The 16,062-nt window shown below is 35.6% G+C and overlaps 2 protein-coding genes across 2 annotated transcripts; one reads left to right on the top strand and one right to left on the bottom strand.

The window, feature by feature from the left end:
- Nucleotides 1-5,487: 5,487 nt before the first annotated feature.
- LOC107588682 (CD276 antigen-like) lies at nucleotides 5,488-10,203 on the bottom strand. The gene is made up of 3 exons (XM_016276892.1): nucleotides 10,125-10,203; nucleotides 5,939-6,283; nucleotides 5,488-5,801 (listed from the first exon to the last, which is right to left on the bottom strand). The coding sequence occupies exons 1-3, from the start codon at nucleotides 10,150-10,152 to the stop codon at nucleotides 5,488-5,490; spliced, it is 687 nt and encodes a 228-aa protein (XP_016132378.1). The 5' UTR covers nucleotides 10,153-10,203.
- A 908-nt stretch (nucleotides 10,204-11,111) lies between these two features.
- On the top strand, nucleotides 11,112-14,250 carry LOC107588681 (CD276 antigen-like; the record flags this gene model as incomplete). The annotated part of the gene is made up of 3 exons (XM_016276891.1): nucleotides 11,112-11,463; nucleotides 11,758-12,033; nucleotides 14,130-14,250. Coding segments are annotated over 3 exons (747 nt in total), but the record flags the coding sequence as incomplete, so codon positions are not given.
- Between the last annotated feature and the right edge of the window lie 1,812 nt (nucleotides 14,251-16,062).

The following is a 16,062-nucleotide window of genomic DNA, read 5'->3' as shown; positions in this document are numbered from 1 at the left end:
TTGGATCCACATCTAGGGGGTGGAGATGGGTTTGGATCCACATCTAGGGGGTGGAGATGGGTGGGTTTAGGGATCAGGGGTGGAGACGGGTAGGTTTAGGTATATGTAAGGTGGGAGGAGTTGGATCTGGATCCAACCACGCCCCCTGGATCTTGTATTCTGCAGTGAGGACCATCTCGAAAGCTGATCCTGCGTCTCAATGTTCATATATTCATCCTAAATAGTATGTGAGATTAGAATAAGTGTGTCCCAAAGCATAGTATGTTGAAAAGAGTATGCCAAAGTCCTTGCATTGTCGACTATTTCAGGTCAATTTTTGAATTGTGGATCCGTGCACACTCTAATGGTTAATATTGCCCACAATCCATTGCCCTTTGGTGAGGGATTCTGTCCAGAACAACAAACATGAATAAAACGCGTTAAAAACTACAAACATGGCAGATGTGCGCGACCGGCGGTTAGGTAGAGAGGCTTAGAAAAAGGGGTTTGAGTTACTAATATTCAACATTTAACCTAGTAAAAAATATTTATTTAACTAGTGTACTAGTATCTATTGAATATGTATTTAATTGTGCAGCCCTACAAGTACAGTTTTTTATTAATAATTTTTGGCCTTTTTTTCCAAATAAAGAAAATGTTTGTCTGAAAACCATAAGGTTTGGATTGTGTGTACCCTGTACAGAACATTAATGCAAAAACATTCAGTGTCTGTAGCACCAGTGTGCCCTGTACAGAATATTAAAGTAAAAACATTCTATGTCTGTAGTACCAGTGCTATATGCAAAAAAGTTAATGCTTGGTGAGGGATTCTGTCCAGAACAACAAACATGAATAAAACGCGTTAAAAACTACAAACATGGCAGATATGCGCGACCGGCGGTTAGGTAGAGAGGCTTAGAAAAAGGGGTTTGAGTTACTAATATTCAACATTTAACCTAGTAAAAAATATTTATTTAACTAGTGTACTAGTATCTATTGAATATGTATTTAATTGTGCAGCCCTACAAGTACAGTTTTTTATTAATAATTTTTGGCCTTTTTTTCCAAATAAAGAAAATGTTTGTAAAAAATATTTATTTAATTAGTGTACTAGTATCTATTGAATATGTATTTAATTGTGCAGCCCTACAAGTACAGCAAACCTGGGTTTTTTTTATTAATAATTTTTGGCCTTTTTTCCAAATAAAGAAAATGTTTGTCTGAAAACCATAAGGTTTGGATTGTGTGTACCCTGTACAGAACATTAATGCAAAAACATTCAGTGTCTGTAGCACCAGTGTGCCCTGTACAGAATATTAAAGTAAAAACATTCAATGTCTGTAGTACCAGTGCTATATGCAAAAAAGTTAATGCACAGCCCTGATATGATATTTATTGTTTTTACTGGAGGAAAAAGAGGAAAATAATAGATAAATTTGGTGTCTTATTTCCATCCTGCCACTAAAGGTCACTCGATGACCAACAAACACATTAGGCTACTACGTTTACGAAATTACTGTTTACAAAAATACATTTTCTATGTGCTTGTGTACAAATGATTGTTTTTTTATATGTGGTTTCCTCAATAAAAGTACATCAATCTCCTTGTTTCAGTTTCCTGTCTAATCTCTCTCCTATATTGCTGGTTCATTAATATTCAACATACGATTACCATACTGGGCAGAAATGCTAATTTTGTTTTTACTGGAGGAAAAAGAGGAAAATAATAGATAAATTTGGTGTCTTAATTCCATCCTGCCACTAAAGGTCACACGATGACCAACAAACACATTAGGCTACTACGTTTACGAAATTACTGTTTACAAAAATACGTTTTCTATGTGCTTGTGTACAAATGATTGTTTTTTTTATATGTGGTTTCCTCAAAAAAAGTACATCAATCTCCTTGTTTCAGTTTCCTGTCTAATCTCTCTCCTATATTGCTGGTTCATTAATATTCAACATACGATTACCATACTGGGCAGAAATGCTAATTTAAAGGGTTAGTTCACCCAAAAATTAAAATTCTGTCATTATTTATTCACCCTTGTGTTGTTCCAAACCCGTAAGACCTTCATTCATCTTCGGAACACAATTTAAGATATTTTTGATGAAGTCTGAGGGCTGTCTGACACTCCCATAGACAGCAAGGTTAACTACCACGTTCAAGGTCCGAAGCTACGAGAATACTTTTTTTGCGCAAAGAAAACAAAAATAATGACTTTATTCCACATTTTTCTATAATTAATGACAGAATTTAGATTTTTGGGTGAAGTAACCCTTTAAAAAGTACTAGTATCTATTAAGTTCAGGATATGCCTGGTCTAAAATGTTTCTAGTAACTAAAAAAAAAAAAAAAAGACTAGCTCTATTTTTTCTTAACAAGAAGAGTATAATTAAATACTAGTCACTATTGGAATAAGTACTAGTATCTAATAAATAAGAACTAGTATCTAATGAATAAGTACTAGTAACTTTACAAAATACACTAGCTAAAGAATAAGCACTAGTAGCTAATGAATAAGTACTAGTACTTCATGGAAAAGATACTAGTATCTAAAAAATAAGTACTAGTAGCATGAAAATAGATACTAGTACGGCTTATAGATTAAATGTTAAAACGGCTTTCCATAGACAGATTGGTTACAGCAACATGGTTACGCTCGTTTCAAGCTGCTTTTTTATCCATTGTAGTTTTAGATCTGCAATTCAACAGATTTTAAAATAAAAGACATTGTTCAGTAGAACACAAAATACTGTATGTGTTCTACAAGAGTAACGTTACTGAAAAGGTAGAAACGTTGATCTGTTTTAAAAGTAAACAAATAAAAAAGTCTGGAATCCCAGGTCACTAATTTGTTTTAATGAATCAATGTGTGATAAGTCCATAAATAGCTTAATTAGAAAATGTATGCAGAAAATATAGCAAGTCTTAGATTTCATAGTGGTTTAGCATCTCTATGAACAGAATAATTAGCTTCAAACACAGTCTGTCATCATTTATTTACTGAGATGACCTTCTACTTTAAACAGAACAAAATAATGTCCAATTTCACTTAAACAGAACTGAGCATCAAAATTCTATAGAAATAAAGTAAAAATAACAAACACATTAGGCTACTACGTTTACGAAATTACTGTTTACAAAAATACATTTTCTATGTGCTTGTGTACAAATGATTGTTTTTTTATATGTGGTTTCCTCAATAAAAGTACATCAATCTCCTTGTTTCAGTTTCCTGTCTAATCTCTCTCCTATATTGCTGGTTCATTAATATTCAACATACGATTACCATACTGGGCAGAAATGCTAATTTAAAGGGTTAGTTCACCCAAAAATTAAAATTCTGTCATTATTTATTCACCCTTGTGTTGTTCCAAACCCGTAAGACCTTCATTCATCTTCGGAACACAATTTAAGATATTTTTGATGAAGTCTGAGGGCTGTCTGACACTCCCATAGACAGCAAGGTTAACTACCACGTTCAAGGTCCGAAGCTACGAGAATACTTTTTTTGCGCAAAGAAAACAAAAATAATGACTTTATTCCACATTTTTCTATAATTAATGACAGAATTTAGATTTTTGGGTGAAGTAACCCTTTAAAAAGTACTAGTATCTATTAAGTTCAGGATATGCCTGGTCTAAAATGTTTCTAGTAACTAAAAAAAAAAAAAAAAGTACTAGCTCTATTTTTTCTTAACAAGAAGAGTATAATTAAATACTAGTCACTATTGGAATAAGTACTAGTATCTAATAAATAAGAACTAGTATCTAATGAATAAGTACTAGTAACTTTACAAAATACACTAGCTAAAGAATAAGCACTAGTAGCTAATGAATAAGTACTAGTACTTCATGGAAAAGATACTAGTATCTAAAAAATAAGTACTAGTAGCATGAAAATAGATACTAGTACGGCTTATAGATTAAATGTTAAAACGGCTTTCCATAGACAGATTGGTTACAGCAACATGGTTACGCTCGTTTCAAGCTGCTTTTTTATCCATTGTAGTTTTAGATCTGCAATTCAACAGATTTTAAAATAAAAGACATTGTTCAGTAGAACACAAAATACTGTATGTGTTCTACAAGAGTAACGTTACTGAAAAGGTAGAAACGTTGATCTGTTTTAAAAGTAAACAAATAAAAAAGTCTGGAATCCCAGGTCACTAATTTGTTTTAATGAATCAATGTGTGATAAGTCCATAAATAGCTTAATTAGAAAATGTATGCAGAAAATATAGCAAGTCTTAGATTTCATAGTGGTTTAGCATCTCTATGAACAGAATAATTAGCTTCAAACACAGTCTGTCATCATTTATTTACTGAGATGACCTTCTACTTTAAACAGAACAAAATAATGTCCAATTTCACTTTAACATCACTGAGCATCACAATTCTATAGAAATAAAGTAAAAATAAATAAAAACATTTTGTCAGCAGTAATTACTGCTGTGTTCTAAAGAGCTAAATGTTTTATAAATAGAATTGAATGTTAGAATAAAATAAATGTAAAAATAAATAAATAAAAATAAACAACAGATATGCTGTGAAAAGGGGAAAAGTGATAACTGAATTAAGTAAACCATTTGGGTTCATTAGAGAAAACAAAACAGCATGCCGTGGCAAAGGTACAATAGATCAAGATAAGCATACTTTTGAAGGATATATACTATATCCACCCTGATACTCACGGCCCACTGCAGCTCAAATACCCCAATATTGCTTTATATATGGAATCTATCTATGGTTCAGCACTGCTTTAAAAATGCTTCCTGAAGCTTCTGGCATTTGGCTAATAAATCTGCTTTTGCTCCTCTCATCATGTGAGCAATAATCCCAATCAAAATGATGCAAAGAATTGAAAGAAATATGAGTGCAATGTTTCCATCTCCAGCATCTCCTGGAACTAAAACAGACACATCCGTTAGAATGTTAATATCAAGACTGCATTCATTTTAGATTAATTTAGCTTTTTGATTTAATAGTAAATTTACAGGTGCAATTTACTGGTGTTCAAAAAGTTTCACTATATATAATGAGGACATTTCTGAAAAGTGAGGGCATTTTGGACCTCACAAGTCAAACCTGTCAACACACACATACACAAACACACACAATTCCTTAGCTATCTAAATTCTAATTCCTTACCTTCTATGCAGCTAGTTATAAATATTATAACCTAACACTAGCCCACACTCTAACCCTACACACCAACCCACGTTTACAATCTAAACGGGGACATTGCATATACTTCTGTTGTTGTTATACACAGACTATATATACTATAGAGAAAACTTTCAGAAAAGATGAATCACTGTCTGGTCAACTAATATTTCGGTATAGAGAGAAAGGTTATGATCATGATTTTTGGTAGTACTACAGCACATCGTGAGTGCACATTAGCACCTTTTCTTGTTTGCTTTTGGGATCCGAAGGAGTGTTTGGACCAGTGGTCACACTTAACAAACGGATACCAAAACCAATTCCTTTTCTTTATGCAATTCACACATTTTGAGACACATGAAATTCAGAGTGAAGGTCTTTACCATAGATCACAGGTCTCTCAAGGTTCTGGTTCAGGAGGTGGTTCTTCAGTGTAAATATGACATTAACTGCTGGCTTCTGGGCCTCATATCTGCTCCTAACTAAATAAAGTCCATCTTCTGTCTGGTCATGGAGCTCCAGGTGATGAATGAGACTCTGGCCATATTCATCCAGCCAGATTACCTCAGGTTTGGGGAATCCCTCTGTCTCAAACTGCACCGTTATTGTGGTGGAGTTCACGTGAATGCTCAACCTGGGCTCAGAGTAAAAGGCTGAAGAATACATACACACTGAAACTGGCTGTTCAATAGTGATCCGAGCATGGCTGTTTTGAGAGATCTTAATGCTTAATTTTGCTTCATTATAACATTATAACAAATGACAGTGATTGTTCACAAATCCTGCATACCTCCATAGTCAAGTTTTATTTTGGCTTTTTCTGCCCCATTGATGTTGTTCACTTTGCACAGGTACCAACCCACATCCTTCAGTCCAACTCCATCTATCCTGAGAGAGGCATTCCCTTTACCAAGCTCTGAAATATATAATGAGGTCCGGTTGTGGTATTCTGGACTTTGATGGTCTAGCTGGTTCTGTTCATAATAGAAGCTGTGCACGACTTGTGAGTCCTCCTGGCGTTGCCACACTATAGTCAGACTGGAGAGGTCAGTGTGCGTTGTAAAATGACAGCCCAGTACAGCTGGATGACCCATGACTGCAATCAAGTGATCATTTGGTATGCTTATAAAAGATGCTGAAAGGAGAAGATTAAAAGTTTAACATGAGAAATATTTGCATTTGCAATATTTATAGATGTATAGCTGTTCATCAGCTGTACATGTAATATTACGGACACATAAGAGGTACACACTTTTAGTTTTTATTATATTAAATTATTATTATTTTTTATTAAATCGTACTTTTAATTACGATCATCTTACCTGCAGTACTGGCTAAAATGCAAAATAAGAGTTGAATCATTTTATTAAACCCAGTAAGAATTTTAAGACATCCTTCTTCTAGTTCTTCTACAAAAACAAAGAAAAAGAGAACATGTGCTAGAAGCTTAGTACCCACAATCAAAATAACATCTTTAAGAATACTCCAAAACATTGCTACAAGTGCAATTAGCAACAAAACTGAATGGATCTTTTCCAATTTAATATATAATTTACAAGACTGCACCATAAAAGTATCAGTTCCAGTAGCTCAGCTGGCTCTACTAGCAACGTCATGGTCATGTGTTTGTGTCACAAGACAAAAACACCCTGGCAAAATGTAAGCACTGAATGTTCTTTAAGTCACTTGAATACATCTGAAAATGGCATGAATGTAAATGTATCAGTGTGTTAAATTTACAGTAGTTACAAGATTACAATTATAACCTATTCAGTTTTCCCCCTCTGATTTAGTATTATTTTGAAGTCATCATGCTATTAAATAAAAATTATAATGGATAATAAAACACTTTTATCAAGAATTAAACAAAATAGTCATTATAAAGAACAATGCTCACAGCCATATAATTTCACTTAATTTCATACCTCCACAGCCACACAGATATCCCACAGCATTGTCTACTGATTTTTACCTGACAAACTATATGGAAACTGGTTTCCACAAAGTTATGAAATATGTTCATAATAATTATATATAAATTCTTAAGAAAAAACTTTAGCCTTACCATATCTGACAAAGTCGTTTAAAGACTGTTTAAAGTGAAAGACTGCACCTGGAAATGACACTACTTTTTTCACATTTCAATTGTTCTACTGGTTCTGCCACTAGAGGTATGGGATTATATCTCTGCCACAATTCTGCACATGAAAGACCATATTTTGAGTAAGCAAAAGTGCGTTTTGCATGCGCACGAACTGAGTTTTGTGGAGAAAATGTTCGTCTCGCAAAGAAGAAAGTATTTTGAGCACACGAAAATCAATTTTGCATTTAAAATAAGTTTTTGGATCTGTGCAGACCTTCTCTTTTGTGCGTGCAACGTTTCACTAGCTTGCTCCCTTGATGCCCACCCTCAGTGCTCTCTAAATGCCAATGGCTCGCTTGCTCAACACAACCCAGTGTTACGATATGCCATGATTCCAGCCAATCAGAGACGAGGTTGCTAAATTCTGATTGGCTGCCTTGACAACCAATCACAACAACCATCCAGGTGGATGTTGCACACTGGTGGTGGTTGAGGAGAGACCCCCCAAATGATTGTAAAGCGCTTTGGGTGTACAGCAATACACAATAAAGTGCTATATAAATGCATCATTCATTCAACCAATCACAACGTTCCTTGCATTACCACGACAGCAGAAGAGGAAAAATACAGCAAAATAATTATTATGCAAGTTGATATTCTTTTTCCAAGCACATTTGACCAATTCCAAACGACATCAATATTAATAACTACAATTAATTTTGTATTTAATCATTTATAATTGATATATAATTATTCATGAAGGCTGGAAGTAAAAAATTTCTTATATTCAGGTGTGCATAATTATTAAGCATATTTTGTTTTACAGATAAAATGAGCCAAAAAAGAGATTTAACTCAGACTGAAATTCAAACTTATTAAATGCCCATGATAAATATTCAAAACTAATACAATACTAGAAATTGCAAGGTTAATGTATAACCATTGAACAGCAAAATGCTCAGTGGGTCAGCAGGGGGTCAGCAGTCAAAAACATGTGGAGAAGAAAATATGCATGTTAACTGTAAAAGAATTAGGAATTAAGGTGAAGAATTGGTGTGAAATCACCAGGAACCATTTAGTCTCCAGATCTCGAGATTTCATCTGTAGAAGATAACCTGCTTAACCCTTTCACTGGCGAGTTTAAAATATTCTAGCGGTCCCCCCAGAGTGAGTTTTTTTTAGGCGACCATTATTTTAGAACGTTTCCCCTTATTGTTTCCATGGCGACACGTCATTCTTGTCACGTGACACACTGGGGCCACAATAACACTGTATGACAAATGGATCGCTTTTATTTAGTTTTTCCTTTTATATTCAAAATATTCATGAACTTGCTTACCATATCATCAACTACCAGATATTCCGATTCACAAATATGTGTAAATGAGTGTGTTTTGTCGTTTAAAAACCGTTCTAAATGATCTTGATCGTGATCTGTAACGTGAGATGGGCGCCGCCATGTTTGTTCGCGCTGCAGTTCAGAGAGTCCTCTCAGTCGGATTTACCGCACGTAAATTCATCAATTTCTCCCGAAATACATACAAATAATTGGCCGGTGAACTGGGAGAAGAATAGAGTGAACTTTATAGTTACTTACACCATGTGTATCTGATATTAATAAAACATGTTTGCAAATTATATTTGAATGGATTATTATTGCTGAATATAAGGCGTTTTTCACTTCCAGCCTTCATGAACAATTATATATCGGTTATAAGTGATTAAATACAAGATTAATAGTAGTTATTAAGATTGATGTTGTTTGGAATTGGTAAAATGTGCTTGGAAAAAAATATAATCAGAATATCAACTTGCATAATAATTATGCATGCACTGTATTTTCCCTCTTCTGCTGTCATCAGTAATGCAAGGAATGTTGTGATTGGTTGTCAAGGCAGTCAATCAGAATTTAGCAGCCTCATCTCTGATTAGCTGGAATTATGGCATATTGTAATGCTGGGTTGTGTTGAGCAAGCCAGCCATCAGCATTTAGAGAGCACTAAGAGCGGGCATTAAAGGGGTCCTATTATGCTCCTTTACAAAGTCTTGATTTTGTTTTGGGGGTGTACTAGAACAGGCTCTCAAACTAGGTTGTTCGAAAAACATTATTTTTCACATATTTTACATTATTACAACACCTCTCTCCTCAGTCTGGCATGAACGGCTCAAATAGTTCCTGTATCAAATGAAGGCCCGCCTTCTGAAATACGAAATGTGTTGTGATTGGTTAGCTGGGCCAGTGTTTGTTGTGATTGGCAGCACTCTGCGCCTGGACGGGAAATGTCATGCCCCTTACCATAGCCACCTGCGAGCTTCAGTGTAAATATTGGGTCAAAATCAAATGATTGTAACCACTCTAAGTTCGTCTGCCTTGGGAAAGCTAGCGTGTCTTCCGACATTGTGATAACACTCGTTGCTTTCTCTAGTGCAGCTCAACCAGGTCTCATCCTGGCACCGCAAAAGAGAAGGTTTGCACACATCCAAAAACATATTTTAAATGCAAAATTTAAAATTTAGCTCGAAATACTTTTTTCTTTGCAAGGCGAACATTTTCTCCACAAAACTCAGATTGCGCGCGTGCAAAATGCACTTTTGTGCTCTCAAAATATGATCTTTCGCGTGCAGAATTGTGGCAGAGATCTACCCCCATACTATCCTCTGAGTCTGCTCTGACACGCGACCTCACCGCACAAGGTTGCCAACAAAAGGAAGACATTTGAACGGGAAATAAGCTCGTTCTATTCATAAAACCCATTTCCTTAAGCTATCATAAAGGTTTTACCAGCTGCCAATGTCCGTTGGCAATTTCCCGCTCGCCCTGTATCACACAGTCTATGATCACACCGCAAACAAAGACATAAAGACAGCTGGCTTAACGGCATAGCCTACTCACTTCGCGTTGCAGCCAAAAACTTGTCCATTCATGGGTCTGAATCTCAGAGATGTTTCCCTGTGTTGCGCCTGGATCATCAGTGTTGGTAAGGCGAAACGAGGTTTTAATAATAGGAGCTCCCGATTCTTTTTATATAAAATCTTTTAAAGATTTTTTTAACATTTATTTTTGTAATTGAAATGTTTTATGTATAACTTATATGATTCATTCTATATGAATATTACAATCATTAACATTAGTAATATTATACAGTTCACTTACTAATGCGTTTTTTTATGTGGTATTGGGTCTTGCCTCGACACATTCACCACCACGTGTTCTTTTGTCAAGAGAGAATGGGGGCTGTTTTGTTTCAATATCTGTTAACCAAATAAACTTGGATATGTTATGAGCGATTCTATTGTGATATTGTATTTTGCATGTGGATTTTACAGCTTTTTCTAAAATTACCACCAGGGATGTTATGTCCATTACTTGTAATTTATGTACTGCTGTCGTGATGTTTACGATTAACCCTGGAACAAGACTAGAGGAATATATCTTCCACAGTTTTGTAGAAGTTTTAGAAGAAAACAAGATTGATTTTTCAAGACACTAAAACCACAAATCTATATTTATGTAGAGAGAAAAAAATAATGATAGATAATATGTGTTTGAATGAAAAGACTGTTGTTAATGAACATCTGTTAAACTGCCTGATCATATTTTCTAGCCTCTTTTAGGGTGACTGTTCCTGAAAGGTGTTTGCTGGCAATCCGAGGTCATCCAGCTGTACTGGGCTGTGAGTTCACACCTGATCCTGACCTGTCCAGAATATATCTTCCACAGTTTTGTAGAAGTTTTAGAAGAAAACAAGATTGATTTTTCAAGACACTAAAACCACAAATCTATATTTATGTAGAGAGAAAAAAATAATTATAGATAATATGTGTTTGAATGAAAAGACTGTTGTTAATGAACATCTGTTAAACTGCCTGATCATATTTTCTAGCCTCTTTTAGGGTGACTGTTCCTGAAAGGTGTTTGCTGGCAATCCGAGGTCGTCCAGCTGTACTGGGCTGTGAGTTCACACCTGATCCTGACCTGTCCAGTCTGGTGGTTACCTGGCAACGTCAGGAGGACTCACGAGTCGTCCACAGTTTCTATTATCAACAGGACAAATTGGACAGACAGAGTCCAGAATATCACAATCGGACCTCATTGTATATTTCTGAGCTTGGTAAAGGAAATGCCTCTCTAAGAATGCATCCAGTTGGACCAAAGGATGCAGGCCGGTACCTGTGTCAAGTGAGCAACGCTAAAGGGACAGGAAAAGCCCTGATAGAACTGGACTATGGAGGTATGTTATAAGCTTAAAATAAACAGAATATTTTTAAAAAGCTTTTTTATATTATTATAGCTTGAACAAGAACATAGTTTAACTTGAAATGATTGTAACTTAATTGATCATATATAGTCTTCCATACAAATATCTGTGGATGGCTCACAAAATAAAGTATCCAACACAGACAGCTTATTCAGTACAGAGTTGTGTAGAATGCCATGTTATTGCATGTTATTTACTACCGTATTTTCTCACTCTCTGAATGTGTGTGCGTGTGTATGTGTGTGTGCATGAGTGTGTGTTTTTCAGCCTTTTATTCAGAGCCCAGGTTCAACATTCATGTGAACTCCACTGCTGTGACTGTACAGTTTGAGACAGAGGGTTTCCCCAAACCTGAGGTGATCTGGCTGGGGGAACACAACCAGAACCTCAGCTATCACCTGGAGATCCAAGACCAGACAGAAGATGGACTTTTTTACATGAAAAGCAGCTATGAGGTCCAGAAGCCAGTGGTTAATGTCACATTTACACTAAAGAACCACCTCCTGAACCAGAACCTGCAGAGATTGGTGTTCCTCAGCTATGGTAAAAACCTTCTTTCACTCTGAACTAAGTTGTCAGAAGGCATTTACTATGAAATGGGGTCAGCAATGTAAAATGATTATAATTCAAATCTATACAGCATGAAAATGGAAGTATAACAACCATTGTAATCATGGTTTGTCTATAATGAATGCATGCTGTATAGAATTAGATGTTCAAAGCCTGTGAAAATGACACTGAATATGTGCTATATGACTTAATGGAAAACATGTAAAATTACTTAAAAATAGCTAAACGCAGCTGGAGGTATTACCAAATTTCCCAAACATGTGAGGGACATTGTAAATTAAATTCTGAATACAATTCTGCAAAGTTCTCTGCAGGCACAGATTCTACATGCCTGTGCGCATGAGGCTATACTTATAATCATAAGATTAATAGTCCATTGTATGTCAATGGAAAAATATTCTTCTCAGAGGAAAAGAATGTAACAGTATGGTTTTTAACCAGTTTTGCTGGTTAATTCATCCTCATACCACATTACAACTTAAACGGAAAAGCAGGCTTATAGGCTTACAATTACAAAAAGAAAATATGATAAAGGAACTTTTGTAGTGAATCAGCTCATGGGAAATATGAATAATTAATCTTAACTAGTTATAATTAATTATGAATATTTTAGGCGGGTCCCATGAAGTGCGGCCTTTAAAGTCTGCAAAGATTCACGCCTCTCAAGATGGGCTTGTCCAATGAGAGAGGCTGACGTCCCAAGTGGGAGTTTTGAGATACTGGGGAGTTTTTATGACCCTTTGTTTGAAAGCGTGGTAATTTGCATATGAAACTTGGATCAAAACTACTAAAGATTCTTAGAACACTAATATGTTTCATAGGTATAAACATACAATATACACTCTCAATTAGATCATCCGAATACGAATGAATAGAGACCAAACACGTTATATGTAAGGTTACATGAATGAGTGGTTCTATCATAAGCATGCATAAAATAGTCTACAATACAACAGATAATATACAAGACAGCAATAATATACACAATGACCTGAAGGCTATGTGTGTTCATTCAAATAAAAGTTTTCCTATGAATTAATTAGTAGAAAAGTCCATTCCTACTGTGCCTTGGGGATTATCCTTATGGAAAAGGCAGTGATTTTCTCCACTTAAATTCCATTAGGTCGTAAATGTATCTGGTGTCAGGGTTGCCATGGTAACCAGGGGGGGCCTGGTGTCATTGCCGACATCCTGGCATCCAGTTTATTTGGTGAGGGGACTGTGACGATTTGTTAATCTAATGAATAATTGATTTGTTAAATTGGTCCAGACGCTACACTGTTGACATTAAAAAAAAATAACTTGGATCTGTTGCCTTAATCATTGTAATCTTATAAAGACAACCACACTGTGAGGAGATTAACTGACTTAACTTTTTTTTTAACCCATTTCTTTTGTAACCAGGACAAAGGCAGTCATAAAAAGAAGAAATGAACTCATAGAGTAGCCCATAGTGGTTAGCCCAAGCTTCATTTTCTCAACAAACAGCTAGTAATATATCATGTATAATTACTGCTACAGCTAACACAAGGAAGATGCTGCTGGGTTGTGATTTCTTCTAAATATAGTGTTTGGGGAAAAAACCCCATCGGCATCAGGTTACAGTGAATGATTTCTTTACACGCAACTCATACGACTAGATTGGTTTGAAAGCCTAGTTTGTGCAGTAACTGACATTTAGGTTACGTTGCGTCACTAATTTGAATGCAGAGAAAATCAACCAAAAATATAAAAAATGTTACTGAATATTGTTTTTTTTTTTAGCCACTGTGTGAGTGTAGTTTTCACTACTGGATACTCTAGATAATAAAAAAACTATAATATCACTTGCTAAAGGGTGATTTTATCTGTTCAATACACAAGCTGGTTGTGGCCTGTTTTTGAATTTCCTACATGTCTCTACAGGGTCTTTGATTTTCTTTGGTAGTTTTCAGGTATTAAGATTCTGAAGCTTGATTTCAATTTGAAGTTAAATGATCTAAACCCAGTTTAACAATAGTTATGGCTTGAGGTAGGATTGATGCCAGCTTTGATGTACAGCTTATATCTAACAAATGCATCTTTTTTAGTTTCAGATGAGGATGGAGATGGAAGCACTGCAATCATTATTCTCTCAATACTGAGTGTCATTCTTTTTGCTGTTGTGATGTTTTTACTATTAAGAAAACAAATAAAGCCCTACCTATGATCCTCCAATCTCTTGTCGTCATCACTATGGTCCTTTCTGGCATGTTGAAACATAATTACTCCAAAATAAAACTTCTGGCATTGTTTAGGAGAAAGAAAAAAAGGAGCAGATGCATATTGTTCTAATGTTCAAATGATTTAATTATTTACTTGCCATACTGCTGTTTCAAATGTACAACTTTCTTTCTTCTGAAACACAAAAGAAGACCTTTTTGACCATACAGTGGAAGTCAGTTGTCTAGATCTCATTAACTTTAACTGTATAAACAAAACATTATTTTTTAAGTAAGCTTAGATCCAGGATATAAATGAAGATGATAATCAGATGCCCTCGTGGAATTTTATTCCTGTGGGTTGAGTCATCACTTCTAGCAGTTAGGGTTGTGGGAAAATAAGATTCAGGGAACATAAGGCTGAGAGAGCACATAACACTGGACAAAACATATCTACATAATACAGTTCTTTGTATTCTTATATGTTCTAAAAAATTTTGGATAATTTTTTAAGATGTTTCAATGTGAATATTAGGATCCTGGTGAATGTAAATGGATAGATGTAACAACTAATTGTGAGTCCTGACAACCTTGTCCTGGTGCTACCTGTATCGACCTTGGGTTAAAGATGTTTTACACCCTTACAATATGTGTGCCAGTGTTCCCTTTTGAATGCAAAGCATGCAGTACAGGTCATCCTTCAACCCCCATGTGTGCAGATGAGATGGTGAAGGAAGGGTGTCATACACAGAGCGCAGTAGGAAGGAGATAAATGTAAATGTAAATGTAATTGTTGGCGACTTCAACTTGTTAACTGGGTATATATTATGTATATCTTCTTTACAAATATATGGAGCCTATTTGAATATCAGCAGATTTGTATAGCCAAATGCCTCTGAGTATCCAATACAGACAGCTTATTCAGTAAAGAATTGTGGAGAATTTGAGAGGTTTTTAAATGGACTAAGTTATTGCTGGTGCATCTTTGCTTCACACACAAATTCAGAAAGTGACTTCAGTAACCTCAGACTGAACTCACTGTCTGAATGTGTGTTTTTCAGCCCTTTATTCACAGGTTCAACATTCATGTGAACTCCACTGTGACAGTTCAGTTTGAGACAGAAGGTTTTCTCAAACCTGAGGTGATCTGGCTCGGGGAACACAACCAGAACCTCAGCTATCACCTGGAGCTCCACGACCAGACAGAAGATGGACTTTTATTACATAAAGAGCAGCTATAAGGCCCAGAAGCCAGTGGTCAATACACTAAAGAACCACCTCCTAAAACAGAACCTTCAGAGACTGGTCTTCCTCAGCTATTGTAAACCCATTCTTTCACTCTAAACATTCATAGAAGGTATTCACTATGGGAGAAACCAGGCTCAGTTGGGGGGCCAGTTCTCCTCTGACCAGACGAAACCAGCAGTTCAATTCCAGGCAGAAATTAGAAATTACGTTTCTACAATATTTAGTGGTAGTTTATCAGTGGTGACTGTCAGTTAATGTACAGTACATATGGCAGAAATGTACGGAAAAATAAATTTAAGACGTAATAAAACAGACGATGAACACTATTAACAGCAATTATTATATGATGCAATCAAACTTATAGCAAAATGTGGTAGTTCTGTATGTTGTTTCAGGGTTGGCATCATCTTAGGTCCTCTGAGGGGTTGGCATCATCTCTTCTCAGGTGTTCTGGATCCAGACTGAAGCTTGTGTAAATCCTAGCAAAAAACAGAGAAACAAATAGAGACATAATTAGCGTAGCTGCTGTTCCAACCAAGCAAAATTGATTTGTTTAACCCAAACTAAAGAATAA

The sequence above is a fragment of the Sinocyclocheilus grahami genome, unplaced genomic scaffold (assembly GCF_001515645.1).
Source record: "Sinocyclocheilus grahami isolate Dianchi unplaced genomic scaffold, SAMN03320097.WGS_v1.1 scaffold106.1, whole genome shotgun sequence".
NCBI lineage: Eukaryota > Metazoa > Chordata > Actinopteri > Cypriniformes > Cyprinidae > Sinocyclocheilus > Sinocyclocheilus grahami.
This window is presented reverse-complemented; position numbering and strand designations above follow the sequence as displayed.